This window comes from Saccostrea echinata, unplaced genomic scaffold, assembly GCF_033153115.1.
Source record: "Saccostrea echinata isolate AGI-Se365-2 ecotype Australia unplaced genomic scaffold, CSIRO_AGI_Sech_v1 ptg000001l, whole genome shotgun sequence".
Taxonomy (NCBI): Eukaryota; Metazoa; Mollusca; class Bivalvia; order Ostreida; family Ostreidae; genus Saccostrea; species Saccostrea echinata.
In genome coordinates this window covers 32,047,918-32,063,654 of record NW_026889750.1, presented here as the reverse complement: position 1 = coordinate 32,063,654, position 15,737 = coordinate 32,047,918, and the positions used below count along the sequence as shown (strand labels likewise).

Below are 15,737 nucleotides of genomic sequence, written 5' to 3'. Positions count from 1 at the left end.
AATTCCAGAAAATTTCAACATACTTGTTGACAGGATGAGAAAATTTAGGAATAAAAAGAAAAAATTGTTTCCTGGAGGCTACAAAAATTTTTGAATTGGGGCCATTTTCAGCCCATCTTTGCTAGCCAAGGGTTTCTGATTCGATACTCTCCTCACAAATCCTTGGCCTATGGTGCTGTCAAAAGTCTGGATTGTTAATGTCAAATGATCTTGAATCTTACCACATATTGCGCCATCAACAGAAATGGTGTATTTAAAAATAAAATTATTTGAAGAATAATTGACAAGCGGGTATCGAGCGATGTTTATTTGTTCTATTCAGTGCAAATTTACTGTATACAGGGTTATTTTCGCCCCATGTTATTTTCACCATTTCACACTTGCAAACAATTTTGCCCCATTTTAAATTCGCCCAACCAGTTTAGTTTAAGAAATTATACATATACTGTGTTCTTTGAATTCACCCCATTTTAAATTCGCCCACGTGAGTAGGGCAAAAGGGGCAAGATAAAACGGGGGCGAAATTTTCCCTGTATACAGTATATCTGCAGTATAGATTCCTGATCACATTATGTGCACATCTGCTTAAAGTTGGATGGCACCATAGCTATTTATAGAATGGCACATTATCTTATGGAAAGTTGTTCACTTGTATTTTTCAGTTCCGAGACTAAAGAGAGAAGATATATCCCAAACAGAGATACCATCATTTATATAAGCATTCACTGATTGGTCAAACAATATCAATTGGCTCCAATCACAACTCGAGAAAATTATCCCGACTTTTGATAGTATCACAGGCCAAGGGTTTGTGAGGAGAGTAGTGGATCAGTAAACCCTTGGCAATATCAGTTGGGAGGGGACAAACAAACAATTTTTTAAAGATGGCCTTACCACAACACACTTACTACAACACATCTGAAAGGATCTAAAACAACTGTGATTCACACATTGTTTATTAAACCTTCATTTAAGATTTCACTTTACAAAATTTTACATAAATTTAAATACTGTTACATGCACATTCATGATAGATATTTTCATATACTAGTATGTCATAAATATAAAGATAAGTCATCAACTTTTTTATATTAATAAAAAAAAAAAAACTATACATATACCACATCACATTACACAATAAAGTTGTCTATTAAAACAAGATAAAAACAAGAGCTCTATTATTTGAATCAAATAAGATTTTTTCTGCTAGTATCACATATGGAAAAAAGGTTTCATTATTTTTGTTTCACTTACAAGAGTTTCAGGGAATCAATGAATGTAACTAATCCCTAATTCACATAATATACATAAAACACCTGTTGAATAAGATTCTGAATATCTGATCAGGACGGTTTCAGAAACACCGGGAATCCATACACCACCGGAGCAGCCCCAATCAGGTGCGGAAGGCGACATGCTACCCTGGCCTTTGGGATCACCTCTAAGAGAGATCTGGGATCTGTGCTGGCTTCATCTGATAACCAGGAGGACAAGAGACAGGCCAGGAATCGGTCAATGTCTTTGTCTGTCACGTCCCAAAGATTAGCCACCATGCAAGGACTGAAACAGAAAATCTCATAATTATTCACTTCCCAAAAGCAATCATTTGACAAAATTGTGAGCACTGAAATTTACTTTACTACTCAGTATTACAGTTAATCATGAGTAAAATTCACACTGGATTGACATACATGTATTTGTGCCTGTAAACATTACATTTTTGAGATCATTTGAATTTCCTATCCCCCATTAATTCCTTATTTGGACTTTAGATTCTTACCATCCTGCCATGAAGTAGTTTAGCATGAACCCTGAGGCCTCCAGGTGACCAGTGGCTTTCAGTCTACCACTGCTGCATCCCATCAAAATGGTTGCTGCACGACAGTCCAGACTGGCAAGGTCACTCCCACCAAGGTAAACGCCACCAGTACCATGACCACAATACCTGTAAAACCAGAGGCCCATGGGCCACAACGCTCACGTGAGTCACTTTGAACCCTGCTGTTCTTCATCAGCAGATTTCTTTTATTAAATTTCCATCTTTAATTTCATAAAAATTTTGATTCCATATTGTGGAATAAAATCTAGCCCTTTGGGAGCTACAGGTATGATTTAATCAAAGTTGAATCAACATAACATTGAGATGCTTCAATTTCAATATGATCAACATGACCATGCTGTTCTAGAGATTATTTTTCTCTGTACCCATGGCATGCATTGTGGATCTCTAATTTTAACCCTACCCTAACCCCTTACAGTAGGTAAGCTTATTAATATGATTTAGTGTGGTCTCGCAATGCTTAAAATGATTTCTTTCTCTATACTCTCTTGTAAAACTCTGATCCCCTTTCGTAGCCTCAACCTATATTCCTGAGGGCCCTCATCTGTATAAACTTGAATCTAAACTACCTGAGGATACCTGCTTATTAATATAACTAATGAGGGCTTTGCTGTTCATTAGAGAAAGAAATTTTAAGACTAATCCTTTATGTTTCTTTAAGGATGGATTCTTCTCATATTTCTTATAATGGCAGAATCTTGATTTTCTGAATACTCAATATTCAGACTGTTTACACTACTTTAACATCCAAAAACTTTGGTGTCATCGGCCTTGATTTTCAGTCAAGGTCATTTGAAAGTCAGTCCTAAAAATAGTACTTTTACACAGAGAAGTTTTGAAATTTATGCATATGAATAAATTTTGCTGACTGAAAAAATATCTTTCACCATAAAATTAAAGTTGTTAATTATTTTTGATGACCAATTCATATGAAATGAGCTGGTGAAAAGATAACGTGAAATCCTTTATATTCAATAAATACATTTAATCCGAATTTCCTCGATATTTTTTCAAAATTCTCAGTTTTCATGAATTCACATGAAATTTCATCTCAATTTTTACAATTGACCATATAATGTCAAATATTTAGATTTTTGTCTGATGAATATTCAAAGGTTCAAGATTAATTTACAAGGTTAAAAAGATATAGTAATCAGGCAAATTATCGAAAAAAATTAGCCCGAATTTGCTCTATACTTTCTGAAATCTTCAATTTACAGAGTGTTTTTAATGTCTATAAGAAAGATTTTTAATCCCCAAAAATATATCAATTTGGTGTAATTGTGACATAAATACATTCATTTCTACCAGTTATACATTCTATTTTTATGGTATTTTACACTAATGATATTCAAAATATTCATTTCGAATTTCCTCTGTCATTTTATTCTTATGAATGTTATGTTTGACAATTTTATAAAATACATCAATTTTCTAGTGGCAATTACAGAAAAATTATCACATACATTCTTCACATGCACAGGACTAATTCAAAGCAACTTAACCTTCAATATAACCAGGAATAAATAATAAACCTTCCAAAAAGTTATGAGAAAAATTATACAAAAAATTTTCAGACTAGAAAAGATTTCAATACATTATTTATGACATAAACATGAAATCAATATACATGTATAGTGAACATGCCATTCAATGCTTAATATATGAATATCAGAGGGATTAATTAATATACATGCCTATACATGTATATGTAGTTATATACATATAGGTCCCTGGTATTATGTTATTATTGGATATTTTACATTTGTAAACTGACTTTTGAAAACAACAAGCAAATTCAAAGAATTGTGGTCCCCTGCTTTCAATGTCTTAGTGGATGGGATGCCATTATTTATGGCATATTGTAACTGTCTTGTTTGTTTGTCCTGTGTTATCTGTGCATCATACAAAGAGACATAAATTATTGAATTAATAACAGTTATGGCAAAGACTTGAGCTTCTCAAAACTACATCAAACTTCAAGATCAAGGTCATGAGGTCAAATATCATAATAAAATCCAAAGATCTTCTCACAAGTGATGCACATGTAAAAAAAAATATCAGAAACCAGAGTATACAATCAGAAAGGTCTTGAAACAGGTAATGCACATGTCAAATGTAAATACCATATCTTCTCTCAATCAAACGTTATTAGCAATGATAAACTTTTTAAAAATTAGGTCAAACTTCAAGGTCAAGGTCATGGGATTAAAAATCATAGTACATCTGGAAATGCTTGTCACAGGTAATGCACTTGTCAAATATGAATGCCCTATCTTTGCTCCTTCAAAAGTTAGCAAACTGATGAAATGTTTGAAAATTAGGTCAAACTGGAAGGTCAAGGTCATGGGGTCAAATATCATAGCATATTCAGAAACATTTTGACACAGGTAATGCACTTGTCAAATATGAACACCTTATCATATGTCATTCAAAAGAAATCACCAAACATAAAATTTTTTGAAATTTAGGTCAAACATGAAGGTCAAGGTAAAGGGGTCAAAAATTATAGCATGCTCGGAAACACTTTGTCACTACTAATGCACATGTCAAATATGAAAGCCCTAACTATTCTAAATCAAAAGTTATAAGCAAAGATAAAAATTTTGAAAAGTAGGTCAAACTTCAAGGTAATGGTCATGGGGTCAAAAATCATAGTACATTTGGAAAGGTATTCTTACAGGTAATGTTCATATTTAATATGAAAGCCCTATCTTTTCTCATTTAAATTTAATGACCAAATTAAAGAAATGTTAATTTTTTGAAAAGTAGGTCAAACTTCAAGGTCAACGTCACGGGGTCAAAAGTCATAGTATAATTTTGAAAGGTCTTGTCACAGGTAATGAACAGGCATAATATGAAAGTCCTATCTTTTCTCATTCAAAAGTTATGACCAATTTAAGGTAATGTTATAGTTTGTTCAGCACCAATAAATATAACTCCTCAATGTGATCATATATTGCATAAAATTTGCTGGAGTTTTAAGATAACAAAAAAGCCATCTATGACAATCAAATGCCCTTTGACATCTTTGCCTGAAAATGACATCCTTGAACTTTGTAACAATAATATACATGCAGCTATCAAACTTAATTTCAAATTTAGATTCAAAATACTTATTCAAGGATGAAATTTCTTTTTGAGAATTTGTAGCACAAACATTTATTGATCAGTGTCAATAACTTGTATTGAAATTGAATTAAAAATTACCTCTTGAGGGTTTCTACTGCAAGTACTTGTATATGTAGTTCATTTGTAAAAATCTAAATTTTAACCCGGCCACTACCAGCAATTTTGTTTGGCATGCTCTTGCTTAAAATCACCCTTTAACTAAACGCTCTAAAGCAGGAACATTTTTATGCATTCCAGAACTATATTTTAAGATTTTAACTGTATTTGAAAATGTAAAGCAACTGAATACATAGAGCTAGGTATATATCATTTACAAGTTGTTGTAATGCCAGTACATCTAAATCTTCACATTGTAATCTAATGAAAGATAATGCTTGAAAAATTCACTCTGGGAGTAAGATTTCAAATCTGAATCAAAGATTTTGTAAAATAATCACATTCTACAAAGCTTGCACTGTATCGGGTACTTGGGAATCAAAAAATTAAACATTATATAATTATAAATAAAACTATTTTTGACTGATAGGTTCTGAAAAAAATCAAGAATGGAATCATGCAACAAGCAGAGTGACTTTGATAACATGCATTGACTTCCACATTTCTACAAAAACATTTCTTTGATCAGATAAATATGTAATTCCTGCTTCTGACATGATATACATGTATTCTGAGAAAATCTCTTTTCCACAGACAGCCATCATTCATTTGATGTGAGAATTTCTTGCTGGACATGTGTCCACCTGGTGAAAGTCCAAATTTTTTGTTGACCTATAATTTAAAAAAAAAGTAAAATATTTTACATAGCAGCACGGACGCTGCATTACTTGATAGTTAGATAAAGTAGTGTCCATATTTCTTATACATGTACCTCAATAGTCCATCTGCCAGCACTCCATGCTCAATCATCCTGCATTCTGACCTCCAGTCTTTTTTCTAGTCTAGGGTAAAGTAGGGTTGTTTTTCTCCTAAGAGTTAGACATGAACATCCCTTAGACTATTTTTTTTAAAATTTATGGAAATTGATTATAAGATTAAACAACTTATCTCATCTGTATTTCATTTATTGATTTAAATGAATTAAGATATTTTAATGGATTCTACCACATGTATAATGTCTTATATTATAGTGTATTGGATATAAATAAATAGACATTTTTTATCCTAAAAGTACAGAAAAGTAAAAAAAAAACATTAATATAAATAGTTTTTAACAATAATGTTTCATTTTGCTCTATTTACTAGACAATTGTGTGTTTCAATATTGATATTTCCACATACAATATCAAGTTATTTTTCCGTTTGATTTGTACCGAAGCGGAACACCTTACTTTTCTAATAACTTGATGATTGTTGTGTCTTGAAGTATCCTAGTAGGCTAGTTAAACATATAAAATTTGTTGTAATCATATACAAAAAAAAGCTATTTTTGTGAATTATTATTCATAACCCTGACGAACACACGAAATATATCCTCTTCAAATGTTGACAAGTCGCGGGAATAAGCAGACGAAATATTGATAATTTCCGTGCGAATTCCCATAAATCAATACAAACCAGCATGTAATTGAATTCAATTTCAAAATTATAAAAATCTTAGACATATTTAACTAACTTACATGCTCACTGCACACGACATGACATCAGACGAGGTAACGTGGATCTGCAATCTTGCACAGCTGTTGCACATGTTTGTGACCTTCAAGTTCAAGTTTCCCTTTTGGTTGATCGGAATGCCCCGGGCATAAATAACTATGATTTAATTTGTCATAACTGTACCTGGGCTTCTGCAATGCTTCGATAATGTTCACAGTTTGTAGATTTTACAAAACAACCCTCTCGGGGTTTTCTACGGAAAATGATCTGGACATGTTGACATTCGCTACCGAACTGCGAATATTATGGCGATTGTCGCAAATCAAAGAAAATTATACGAAAAGTTTATTAATTTCATAAGAAATAGATTCAACATTACTTAAACTGACAAATTAACTAATAGTTTTTCCTTCAGTATAATTAAATATGAATTTTGCATTTTACGACTTGCATAATTTATGGAGACCCATTGACGACGTAAAATGCTGACAAGAATCCATCCTTAAGTAATTTCTCCTATTGTGGCCTCCATGACCCTCATGACCCCCAGGGGTCATGATTTGAACAAACCTGATTCTACACCACCTGCATTGTTGCAAACCATAGGTTTTGTGTCCCTTCTTTCTCCACAAACCTGTGGCTGCCTACTACAAAATTAGCTCCTATTTGTGAATAAATTTTATTCAGTGACACCAGATTTATCTTGACCAATGAACTCTAGCAATTTTGGGTACATTTACATGGCAGCACCCATAATGTTTGCTATGCGAGTAAAACATATTCTAAAATACTTACTAAGCTTAACAATATAAGATGGGTTTGAATGTAAATTTTGAGTGAATATGCTAAAAAGCATCACTTGTTTAGACAAGAAAATTTGAACCAAATTTTATATACATTGTACAGCTTGTGCTGATGGTTACATCTAAATATAGGATAGACCTATCATTTTCATTGGACAAAGGTTTCTGGGTAGTGACTAATAATTATTCAATTGGTTAATGTGTGTCATAAATATTAATGAGAACAATAGAATTTTGTTGTATGCAACCATGGGTTTGTGGATATAGAATGAACACAAAACCCATGGCTTGCAACGATGCACTACCTGTTGATGCTTCCACATAAGTATGACTAAACATAACTTTGCAGTTCTTGAGAAAAAATTTTTTGAAGATTCCTCTGTAAACTTTGATCACCAAATATGGCCCCACCCTATTCCCTGGGGTCATAATTCAAACAAATCTAGAATCTATACTACCTGTGGTTGCTTCAATATAAGTATGACTAATCATGGTTTCACTGTTCTTGAGAAGATTTTTTCCCATATATTCCTGTCTAATTTGGCCCCACCCTATTCCCTGGGGTCATAATTCAAACAAATCTAGAATCTATTAGGGATGTGCGATTTTATCGGTATACCCGTATATAGCGATTTTTTATTGCGTGATACATATCGTGATATGGAGACTAAAATATCGGTATTTGGTACATAATTATAAATTACGGAAATCATTCATTTATTTGTTGAAACAATTGAAAGACAACTAGAAAACTGACCAGTCAGCAAGGGCCCCGCCGAGGGGTAGAAATATAAGGGTATAGCTTACAGAATGAGAATTTTAATTGATTACAAAAATCTAAAAATATATGAAGAAGAATATGCAATAACAACTGTATTAATAAAATTTCAAGATAATTCCTAAATATCCAACAACCTGTAAAGAGTATCCCTGTATTTACATAAGGCAGTAAAAATGTCATATCTATAATAACTCAATTAAATGTATATTTAAACAAGAAAAAAGCATGTGTTTTATAAAATGCCAGCCTTCAGTGAATACAAATATAACCAAGGCTTGACCTTAACTTCAAAACAAACATCAGTTGCAGACAAAGGTTAATTTATCTTAAAGTGACAAATAAAGATAAGCCTGGAAAATTTTCTGCCCCAGACAAGATAATTAATCCCAAGGGATTAATTGTACTGCTCTCTCATCCTTTTCTTCCAAGTTTACAATAAGAACTCTTTCAGTAATGATAGAATGAGTTTATTATTGGACTACCCGTTAAAATTAATAGTATTCTTGAATTTACATACGGCAGCCAAAAAAAAAAAAAAAAAAAAAAGAATAAATAAATAAATAAAATAACATAAATAAAAACAAAAAAAATTTTTAAAAAAACATATTTTTATGTATATCTTGTTTTTAGAATTCAAAAAAATCATAACTCATTGTATATTTTACCAAAATAAAGTATGAACATTATTTAAATCCACATTTCAGAGAATGTAAACATCATTCAGAATTGACCTTAACTTCAAAACAAACTTCATTTACAGACAGAGGTGTTAATTAATCTCAATTTGACAGAAACAGATAATGCTTTGGATTTTCTTCAAGAGAAAAGTTAATTAATCCCATGGGACTAGTTGCAGCTTTCATAGTTTACAATAGGAACATTCTCAGCAGTTATCTCTCTTTGCCCAGGCATTCATTCTAATGTAAAGTTAAGGAATCTACCCCACCACCTCAGCTCCAAACTGGATGACACAGAGAACCAAACTTAGCATCAAAATATGTCTTACTGCCTCTTCAACCAACATACCAAATTTGAACTTAATTGGTCAACTACAAAAAAAGTTATTAGAAAAAAACAGAAAATTTGTGGATGGAAGAATGACAGACAGACAGACAGACAGATGGACAGACAGACAGAGTGATTACTATAGGGCACCTGCAAATCCTTGCGGGCCCCTAATTACAGGAAGTGTAAAAAAAATGTTGAAAACAGTTAAACAACGGCATCCAAACATGCTTTATACTAAATAAATAAAAATTTAAAAAGTAAACTTATGTTTTTATAGCATATTCTTAAGAAATATTATGGAAATTCATTTGAAATTGTAGTAAGAATTGTATGTAAAAATATCACGATTTATCGTGATATTTCTGGGAAAAAATCGTGATATATCACGATACGAAATTTTTACCGATACCCATCCCTAGAATCTATACTACCTGTGGTTGCTTCAATATAAATATGACTAATCATGGTTTCACTGTTCTTGAGAAGTTTTTTTCCCATATATTCCTGTGTAAACTTTGAATGCCTAATTTGGCCACACCCTACACCAGGAGGTCATGATTTGAACAAACTTGAATCTACAATACCTAAAGATGTTTCCATATAAATATGATTTACAATGGCTTTGCTGTTCTTGAGAAGAAGATTTTTAAAAGATTTTTCCTATGTATTCCTTTTTAAAACTTTGATTTCCTATTGTGGCCCCCAACATATCCCTGGCAGGTCATGATTTGAACAAACTTGAATCTACACTATGTAATGAAGCCTTCACTTACATGACATACATTTGTATGTTGCATCTTTTCAGGATCAGTGGTTCTTGAGAAGATTTGTAAATGATACCATTAGATTTTTAATAATTCCTATCTCCCCTTGAAAGAGACATGGTCCTTTATTAAGTAAATTTGAATTCCTTTCATCCAAGGATACTTTGTGCCAAGTTTGGTTGAAATTGGATCAGTAGTTCTGGAGAAGATAGAATTGTGAAAAGTTTATGACAATGATAACAACAATGATACATCAGACAAATTTTGATCAGAAAAGCTCACTTTAGCTTTTGGCTCAAGTAAGCTGAAAATCAGTCAAATTCTAACAGACTCATTTCTTCTTGTAAAGGTATCAATAACCTAAACAGTACTTAAAAATATTTTGTTTCTTTTGCAAGTCACTCATGCCACCAGATATACATTGTAATTTACAGGGTGATAATTTTGTTTCAGTGTTCCATCTTGCAAAGAGATGTTTTGCTAAAAATTAGAGGTGCCATTGGACCAGTACATTTACAAAGTCAAAATTTACTGGACCTGGACCAGCAGGTCAATATTTTACTAGCATAAGTAAAAAAACACCAGTATATTCAGTTGAGTTTTAACCCTGACTTGGCAAGAATTCTTGATCTTCAGGAAAAGTAAACTGCAAGTTTTTCTCTTGTTTATGGTACAAGAATTTTGGAGATTATGGTCAAGATTTATATTTTGAAAAGTTAGACAAATTGACCAAAAACAATGCTTTCCCCCTTCCATCTTTCACAGGCAAAGGCAATATGACTGAAATGACAACTCTTTTTCCTTGCTATTTTATCAGGTTGTTTCCAAAGGAGAATTATAATGCCATTATATAAAACTGTCAACTTACAGGAAGAGATTCTTGTTCTGGAGAGCCTGGGTGTACTCGGCCTCTGTTGGTTTTCTGTTTATTATCCCCTCCCAGCTCTTTTGTCTGAAAGTCAAAAATAATCAAAACATTACAGATACAGTATGTACATGTTTATTACTAACCCCATTGTCACATTAAAATAAAAGTATCATGAAGTATTTTTTCATTACTAGTGTTCTCCAAAGTAGAGTACCTTAGATTTTAGGCATTTATATGGGTATGTTTTAAAAAAAAAAATAGAAAGGCACAAAAAATTGTAAAAGGCATTACAGAAATTTGTTTCCAAATTACCAGTATATTTTTTTTCCTAACTTGACATTTGTAAGTGCTGTCATCCTCATTAAATGTTCCATTTTAAATGAAACACATGTAAGATTGGATGGAGGGAAATATCACAGATTGACCAAAGAATTGAAAATAATATAAAAACCAGAAGTCTCTGATGAGACTGTAGCTCTACTGGTTGTACTTATAAAGGAAGATAAAAGTAGCACTTGGACTTGAAACTTTGCAACAGTAATAAATAGAATAATGATCCTTGGTTAAGTCTCTTTTTGTGGTAAGATTTATTGCAATCAGACTAAAACTGTTGGAGAAGTAGCCTTTTAAAACAATTTTACAGAAATTTCGATTTAAGTAACCATGGCAACATCATTCAACAAAATCAAAAAACAATAACATCAACTACGTATCTTAGTGTAGTTTACTTGTGTGCTAAGTTATACTAAATTCAGACCAAAACTGTAGGTGGAGAAGCGTTTTGAAGGTATTTCAAGGAAATTTATATTTTTAGTAACCATGGCAACAATGTTCATCGAAATAAAAAATTGATAAAAAGAATTATGTACCTTAGTGGAGTCTACTTGTTTGCCAAGTTATACTGAAATCAGACCAAAACTGTAGGAGAAGTAGCTTTTTGAAGGTATTTCAAGGAAATTTATATTTTTAGTAACCATGGCAACAACGTTCATCGAAATCAAAAATCGATAAAAAGAATTATGCATCTTAGTGTAGTCTGCTTGTTTGCCAAGTTATACTGAAATCAGACCAAAACTGTAGGAGAAGTAGCTTTTTGAAGGTATTTCAAGGAAATTTATATTTTTAGTAACCATGGCAACAATGTTCATCAAAATAAAAAATTGATAAAAAGAATTATGTACCTTAGTGGAGTCTACTTGTTTGCCAAGTTATACTGAAATCAGACCAAAACTGTAGGAGAAGTAGCTTTTTGAAGGTATTTCAAGGAAATTTATATTTTTAGTAACCATGGCAACAATGTTCATCGAAATCAAAAATCGATAAAAAGAATTATGCATCTTAGTGTAGTCTGCTTGTTTGCCAAGTTATATTGAAATCAGACCAAAACTGTAGGAGAAGTAGCGTTTTGAAGGTATTTCAAGGAAATTTATATTTTTAGTAACCATGGCAACAACGTTCATCGAAATCAAAAATCGATAAAAAAAAAATTATGCATCTTAGTGTAGTCTGCTTGTTTGCCAAGTTATATTGAAATCAGACCAAAACTGTAGGAGAAGTAGCGTTTTGAAGGTATTTCAAGGAAATTTCTATTTTTAGTAACCATGGCAACACCGTTCATTGAAATTAAAAACTGATACACAGAAATATGTATCTTAGTATAGTCTACCTGTGTGTCAAGTTATATTGAAATCAGATCAAAACTGTAGGAGGAGTAACATTTTGAAAGTATTTCCCAGAAATCTCTATTTTTAGTAACCATGGCAACACCATTCATTTAAATCAAAACCGATACACAGAATTATGTATCTTAGTGTAGTCTACTTATGTGCCAAGTTATATTGAAGTTATATTGAAATCAAACAAAAACTGTAGGAGGAGTAGCGTTTTGAAAATGTTTACAGACGGACGGACAGACGGCTAGACAGACGGATGGACGACGGACACCTTACTATCGCATAAGCTCTTCTGGTCTCTGATCAGTAGAGCTAAAAATGAAAAAATATACTTCAGAAAATGAATTTATAAAACAAGATAGAAAGTCTGTGGTAATCTGTAATAAATAATTACAAACATTGTTTTCTGCATATCTTGAACCTTCTATGGGTGAATTATGAACAATACATGTATTTGATCAATGGGAAGGAATATATAATGTATATTTCAGAGGTGTATAAAATGACTCATACTTTGAGAACCAATCTTGGAAGGTTTCCTGAGTAGATGCTAAATTACTGTCTGGATTCAGGACATAGAATACACTCTGTTTATCAATTCCCGTGTGAAGAATGGAACTCTTTTGTGAATTGAGGTAGGTAAGCTGAGAGTGAAGATGATAGAGTGATGGCATCCTTGAAATACTAGTGCTGGCCAGTGATGGAACACTTTCCCAAGGAAGATGCTGAACTGACTACAAAAAGTAATTTTTTCTTAAGTAAATATTCATAAAAAAAACAAGAAGTGTTTTTCAAAGAGGGTCTACAAGTGTTTTTCAATTCACTCACATCACAATATTTAATCATCAGGCATTAACCTTTCAATGAAACTAAGAGGACTGTGATTCAAGAAACAACCAAAAATTAATATACGTATACGTATAAATCAGTGGAAATCTACCAAAGATTACATGTACAAAGATGTCATATTAAATCAATGTGGCATCACATATGCATTTTACTAATGAATGCAGTGCAAGGCTTTTTTATGATATATAACTGGTACCTTGTCAAGAATGAGAAAAACATGTCCTTGAGAGCTGTTGAGATTGAGATCTTTGGTGTATTTTCTGAATGAAGACAGGCAATTGTCAACCCCAGAACTGGACATTTTTTCTGACAGTTCATAGATTACACTTTTAAAATCTTCATCAGACAAAGTATCTTCACATTCCACTAAACGCTGTGTGAAAGAAACAAAATTTAAGTGAAAGAATAAGGGTGATGTTATGTATTTTTGGCTGTTCATTGTCATTCATATAGTCTTTGTCAGTTTTCACCATGTTTCATTTTATTTTTTCAGTAATACTCTTCAATTGATTTTTGCTTTGCTTTTGCTTAAACTACTGAAATCAATGATATAAAAATTATATGACAAATTGTTAACAAGAGGCCCATGGGCCACATCGCTCACCTGAGCAATTTGGCTGGAAAAAAGCAGAAATCAATTCAGGCTCTAATTTGCAACTAATTTAGTCGCAAAAAACTTTGATTGGCACCTAACATTTCTCTATAAGTTGCCAAATTGGCAACCATTTAATTTGACTTGGTGATCATCAAATTCTGGAATTACAATGTTTTTTTCTGGAGGTGAAAAGAAATTTGAAAATTAAAAGTAGAGAAAATCACTTTTAGAAATGGATGTGTTTTGTGTTTTCTTTGTCATCTTTTTTGTTTTTACAGTCTGGCATAGTGTTAATTAAGAAGAAGATTTTTATAAGATGCCAATATATTCACAAATTCTTGAAAGAGGGTGTAATTCTATACCTGCATTATATTCTGAGGTAGTCTGACTTTGATTTCCTTGTAGATCTCCTCACAAAGGTTTTTAGTTACATCAGCAATAGAAATTCCTGAGACAGCTGATGAGACAGTTCCATGTATTAAACATCGCCAGTGACCCAGCCAGTATTTGTCCATATGTTGAAGCACATACTAGTGTACAACATAAAAATAAAAACATTTAAATGTCTTTCAATGAAAATGAATTTCTTATTAATGTCTTTCCATCTTCACTACATGTTTTAAACTAAAACTAGTGTTAATACATTAATAAATACCAATTTACAGACATTTTTAAAACAAGCAAAAAAAAAATACATGGAAAACCTTTATCACTTTAGGAATTCTACTCTTCCAAAGCAAGTCAAATATCATGGACATTCACAATGGTATAAATCATTTAGTTACAATGTTAGAATGTGAAATAGGTAACACATACCCTAAGTCTGTCGTCCAGGTTCCATCGATTCTGCCACCATTCTGTCTTGTCCGTTATCTTAATACTGCTGTGACTCTGCTCCATAATGTCTGTAAACTCAGATAAAATTCTTCTTCCCTGTAAAATTGACACAATGACTTAAAATTCTTCTTCCCTGTAAAACTGACACATGATGTAAAGTTATTCTTCCCTTTAAAATTGACACAATGACTTAAAATTCTTCTGTAAAAGTGACACATTGATTTAAAATTCTTCTTTCTTGTTAAACTGACACATTGACTTAAAGTTCTTCTCTGTAAAATTAACACATTGACTTAAAATTCTTCTTCCTTTCTTAAATTGTTCTTCGCTGTGAAATTGACACAATGACTAAAGTTCTGAGACACTTGTGTGACCAGCTCTAGAAACCTTAGAATATAAAGGTAATGGAAGCTGTTGAAAGGTCACCTGAACCTGGCCTTGAGACCATAAACTGAGAACAGACTGAAGTCAAAATTTTGATTTTGAATATCTTGTGATTTATATTAATACATACTTAAAGATTTGCAGGTTTTTATATTCCAGTTTGAACATATGATGAAAATTTTGTTTTGTTATCAAAATTATTTCAAAAGTTGTATTGATTTGAAATTTTGACTTAAGTCTGTTCTCATTTTATGGTCTTGGGGCCTGGTTTTTATCTAAATTCTTTACCAGACAGACAGAAGGACAGACCATGGACAATGGGTGATCAGAATTCCTCATTTGAGTTTCAGCTTAAGTGGGCTAAAAATCTTATCACAAGAAGCCCATGGGCCACATCGCTCACCCAAGCACTTTCGCTAGGAAAAAGCAGAAATCAGTTCAGTATTGAAAAGTTTAAATATAAATGTGGTTTCGACATTTGATCTTCTGTTGAGGTCTTGCCATACCTCCAGGGACATGGTTGGAACTCATTTGAAACTACTCTATCTGGGATTCTTCCAAATTAATAAAACTGGCTTTGATGTTCTTGAGAAGAAATTTTTTATTAATA

The 15,737-nt window shown here is 32.2% G+C and overlaps 1 protein-coding gene and 1 long non-coding RNA gene across 2 annotated transcripts in view; both read right to left on the bottom strand.

The window, feature by feature from the left end:
• Window positions 1-1,124: 1,124 nt before the first annotated feature.
• The window catches only part of LOC133189955 (uncharacterized), a 37,913-nt gene continuing 23,300 nt past the window's right edge, over window positions 1,125-15,737 (bottom strand). Inside the window, exons 20-26 of the mRNA XM_061325405.1 lie at window positions 14,723-14,839; window positions 14,269-14,436; window positions 13,508-13,684; window positions 12,976-13,196; window positions 10,790-10,873; window positions 1,781-1,945; window positions 1,125-1,560 (exon numbers count right to left, since the gene is read on the bottom strand). Of these exons, the coding sequence (XP_061181389.1) occupies window positions 1,344-1,560; window positions 1,781-1,945; window positions 10,790-10,873; window positions 12,976-13,196; window positions 13,508-13,684; window positions 14,269-14,436; window positions 14,723-14,839 (1,149 nt within the window). The 3' untranslated portion in view covers window positions 1,125-1,343. The remainder of the gene's footprint in view (window positions 1,561-1,780; window positions 1,946-10,789; window positions 10,874-12,975; window positions 13,197-13,507; window positions 13,685-14,268; window positions 14,437-14,722; window positions 14,840-15,737) is intronic.
• LOC133178258 (uncharacterized) lies at window positions 5,705-6,676 on the bottom strand. The gene is made up of 3 exons (XR_009719970.1): window positions 6,589-6,676; window positions 5,841-5,937; window positions 5,705-5,740 (listed from the first exon to the last, which is right to left on the bottom strand). It is a non-coding gene; the product is annotated as an uncharacterized LOC133178258 (long non-coding RNA).